General features: G+C 45.9%; 1 protein-coding gene across 1 annotated transcript; it reads right to left on the bottom strand.

Moving 5' to 3' along the window:
* Window positions 1-551: 551 nt before the first annotated feature.
* On the bottom strand, window positions 552-3,237 carry LOC147608929 (chlorophyllase-2-like). Its single transcript, XM_086788590.1, has 2 exons — window positions 2,729-3,237; window positions 552-1,517 (listed from the first exon to the last, which is right to left on the bottom strand). Exons 1-2 carry the CDS (start codon window positions 3,164-3,166, stop codon window positions 798-800), a joined length of 1,158 nt encoding a protein of 385 aa, XP_086644716.1. The 5' UTR covers window positions 3,167-3,237; the 3' UTR covers window positions 552-797.
* Window positions 3,238-3,409: the final 172 nt, after the last annotated feature.

Raw genomic sequence — 3,409 nt, 5'->3', positions numbered from 1 at the left:
AATTTCTCCTTGGTTTTGTAGCATATACCTGGGTTCCCATAGGTCCTAAGTACAAGAAAGAGGGAGTGGAATGATTTATATCCAAGCACTAATATGAGTTTTTGTGCAAACCCACTATGTTGGGAAGTTGTAGTCCTCCACCAAGCTTGCTCCATTGTGCTGCCTTTTTTTTAAACCCATTTAGAAAGCAATATTCATCGGTGCTCGGACCAGAAAGTACAATGTTTCTTCTATAGGTAACTCAAGGTAGAGTTTTCTCACCCTCTACTATTGAGTGCTCCAAGGTAATGCTCTCATAACCCATAGCTTCTTCTATAGGCAACTCAAGATAGAGTGTTCTCACCCTCTGCTTGACTTTTCTATTGAGTGAATGTATTCATGTTTGTGTGAATAGGTATTATGTATGTTTTTGTTTTTATGTGTACATATACATAGGTTTTTTTTAATCCATATGCAAATAATTATATGTGTATGCGTGTATGTATACATGTGTATGTGTGTACTTGCTTAAACGTGTGTATGATGGGCCAAGGGTTGTGAATGTATGAAAGACCAACCAAATATGCAGGCTCCTTGAATTATTCACCTTGTTTTAAAATATTTTTCCTAGCGAAAATACTTTTTTTTAAAATTGTGCCAAGGAAAAATAAGGCTCTGCAGGGCAGGCTATCAAGCTTACGAACCATTCACACAATACACATATATATATATAGAGAGAGAGAGATAGAGATAGAGGTAGAGGTAGAGATAGAGAGAGAGAGAGAGAGAGAGAGAGAGAGACGCATCATGCTCACTGCTCACATTGTGCCTCTCTTCAAATGTGCATCTTCTTCCTCGTAAATCTGAGGCTCTTCCAACGTGATGGAGGCAACCTCCCAGTTCTCCATTATATCATCCATGCCAGCATGGTTCCCTTGTAGAGTCGACTGCAAGAAGGCGACGATGAGACGGCCCGAGAAGTCACGTAGCGACTCTTTTGAGCTCCCTGAGACGCACATGGCGGGCGTCCAGATCTGAGAATCATCTAAGAAATCAAGGTGGCCATAATCTGAAGCAACAAGATGATAGATGATGGGGGAAGAGGAGCAGTTGAAATAGGCTGCATGGTTGCAGCAGGCAGGTGCGCAAGGAGGCGCGCCCAGAATGCCCTTTTTACTGCCGTAGCCTGTTCCGAGGATGAGAACGGGAAACGACAATTTGTTGCGGGTGTGATCGCATCCCGCCTCCACAATGGGGGGCTTCATTATGGCGTTGGAATCCACGCCATCCACAGGATCCAGCCCGACCAGTGCAGAGAAGCTTGGGAGCTCAGCTTCCGTTGCCATCCCGAGCGCCATTGCAAATGCGACTTTGCCACCCCTGCTATGCCCTGCCATCACCAGCTTCGACACATCCGGGATCACGTTCCCACCTGACACTGCTGCATTCAGCACCACTGCCAAGCTCTTTGCAATCCAATTTGCTGTCTTTGCTGTCTCCTCGATCTCTTCCGTGCAATCGGGATCCAGAGTCACTACCTGTACAACATCAACTCATTGTGCTATTGCAACAACTCAATATATTCCTGTTCAGCATATGGCATCTTCTTCTAGGTTGATTTTTAGTGCAGAGATCTACTTGTAGGTTTGATTTTTAGTGCAGAGACCTACTTCTATTCCATTGTTATGAGAGATCCTGCCAGTCAAACTTTTTCTAGCTTAAGTTGGCATACATACATGTGTGCATGTATGTATGATTGTGTGTGTACATATGTATGTATGTTTGTACATGTGCATGCATGCCTGTATACTTACAAACACACACACATTATAATGTGTGTGTGATGTGTGTGTGTACATATGTATCTATGTTTGTACATGTACATGCATGCCTGTATACTTACAAACACACACACACATTATAATGTGTGTGTGTGGTGTGTGTGTGTGTCTGTGTATGTATGTGCGTATTATGAATATAATCTTACTCGTGATCCTACTTCTAGCTTACACTTTCCACCCACTTTATGCTATAATTTCTAGATAATTTTTTTGCTTTTCCTACTTGTGTTATGAATGCGAGAGGCTCTTAGAAACAGTTCTACTACGCACATGCACACATCCCCCACCAAAATCCTCATTCCTCAAGAAAAGGCAGCTTTTCCATCTGATCTTAGGAGGACCATGGCTACCTATAACCAGTCTCATCATTTTATCAGTGTTCTAGCTCACTGTGGGGCAAGCTTGATTTTTTACGGTCACACTTGACCTTCAAAATTGACTATGTCATCGAGACGTGAACCATATAAAAGCATTTCAGTGTGACAGTTGACAGGCATCGAGAATTTTCAGCCTTATTTGCTGGCTAAAATGCCCAAAAACTGGCATGACAGCTAAAAAGCAACTATGCGGAGGAGGTTTGTCTACCACCGTGTACATGTTGGGCTCATTAATTCATGGGGGTTTGTCTACTGCCATGTTCACATTGAATCATTCATGTGTGAATGAAGGGAGAGTGTTTGAACAACCCAGATGTCAACACACCTGCCCTAAAACTGGGCTTCAAATCCCATATCCCTGTGGTAGGGCGCGCAAGCCTCTGCCACCATTGAGCTACTTGTGAAAGGGTGGGTGGGTGTGTGTGTGTGTGTGTGTGTGTGTGTGTTGGGGGAGCTTGAGCAAAAAGGTATGTAATGTAATGTTGCAAAATGTATGTTGAAGTGCTACAGTGCATGTAAAAGTTTAGGTACCTGAGGAGCAACAACAATATAACCGGAGGAGGCAAGGTATTGAAAGAGCTGGGTGTAGAAGCAGTTGGCAAGATTAAAGCCATGCTTGAAGAGGATGACAGGGTAGGTGCCACTTTGTGTTGGAGAAGCGATGATGACGCGAACGGGGGGCTCGTGGGAGCGAGGGGGGCGGATGAGTTTGGTAAGGCAGGGCACTCGGATGGAGATGGAGGTTTGGAAGATCAAAACAGAGAGATTACCGTCATCTTCAGCGATCTCGGAAGTCATCCAGGAAGCGCCCAAGTGGGCGTCCAGGCCGTCTTCTGCAGCGCAGGAGGGCACATGTTGGCGGAAGTCTGGCGTTGCGCTGGCAGTGGAGAACAAGAGAGCGTGCGCCGCGGCAGCGGCAAGGAGGAGGGCAACAGCATGGACAGGGCAGCGTGCAAGGGAAGCGGCCATGGCTAAAAGCAGGCAACTAGCGCTTTGACGCTGCACATGAGGAGGAGGAGGGTGGCGATTGGCTCTTTATCACACACACTCTCCCTCTCTCTCGTACGTGCTGTCGTACGCCAGCACGTTGCTTTAAGACCGGTCAAGCGTGTCTCTCTCGTGCGGGTATCACGCGTGCGGGCCATGCCTCATGCTCATTTAAAGCCATAGTGTCAGCTGAGGTCAAGCATGTGAACTACTCTGCCAGCAACA

This window comes from Cibotium barometz, chromosome 52 (genome assembly GCF_041138505.1).
Source record: "Cibotium barometz isolate CiBa-2024 chromosome 52, ASM4113850v1, whole genome shotgun sequence".
Classification (NCBI taxonomy): domain Eukaryota; kingdom Viridiplantae; phylum Streptophyta; class Polypodiopsida; order Cyatheales; family Cibotiaceae; genus Cibotium; species Cibotium barometz.
Note: the sequence above shows the minus strand (reverse complement) of the source record. Positions and strands in the feature narration are given on the sequence as shown.

What these genes read in the sequence shown, in the direction of transcription:
- LOC147608929 (XM_086788590.1), bottom strand. Translation starts at nt 3,166, where the DNA reads ATGGCCGCTTCCCTTGCACGCTGCCCTGTCCATGCTGTTGCCCTCCTC. An exon ending in ATATTGTTGTTGCTCCTCAG is followed by an intron (nt 1,518 to 2,728) that starts GTACCTAAACTT and finishes GATGTTGTACAG; the next exon opens with GTAGTGACTCTGGATCCCGA.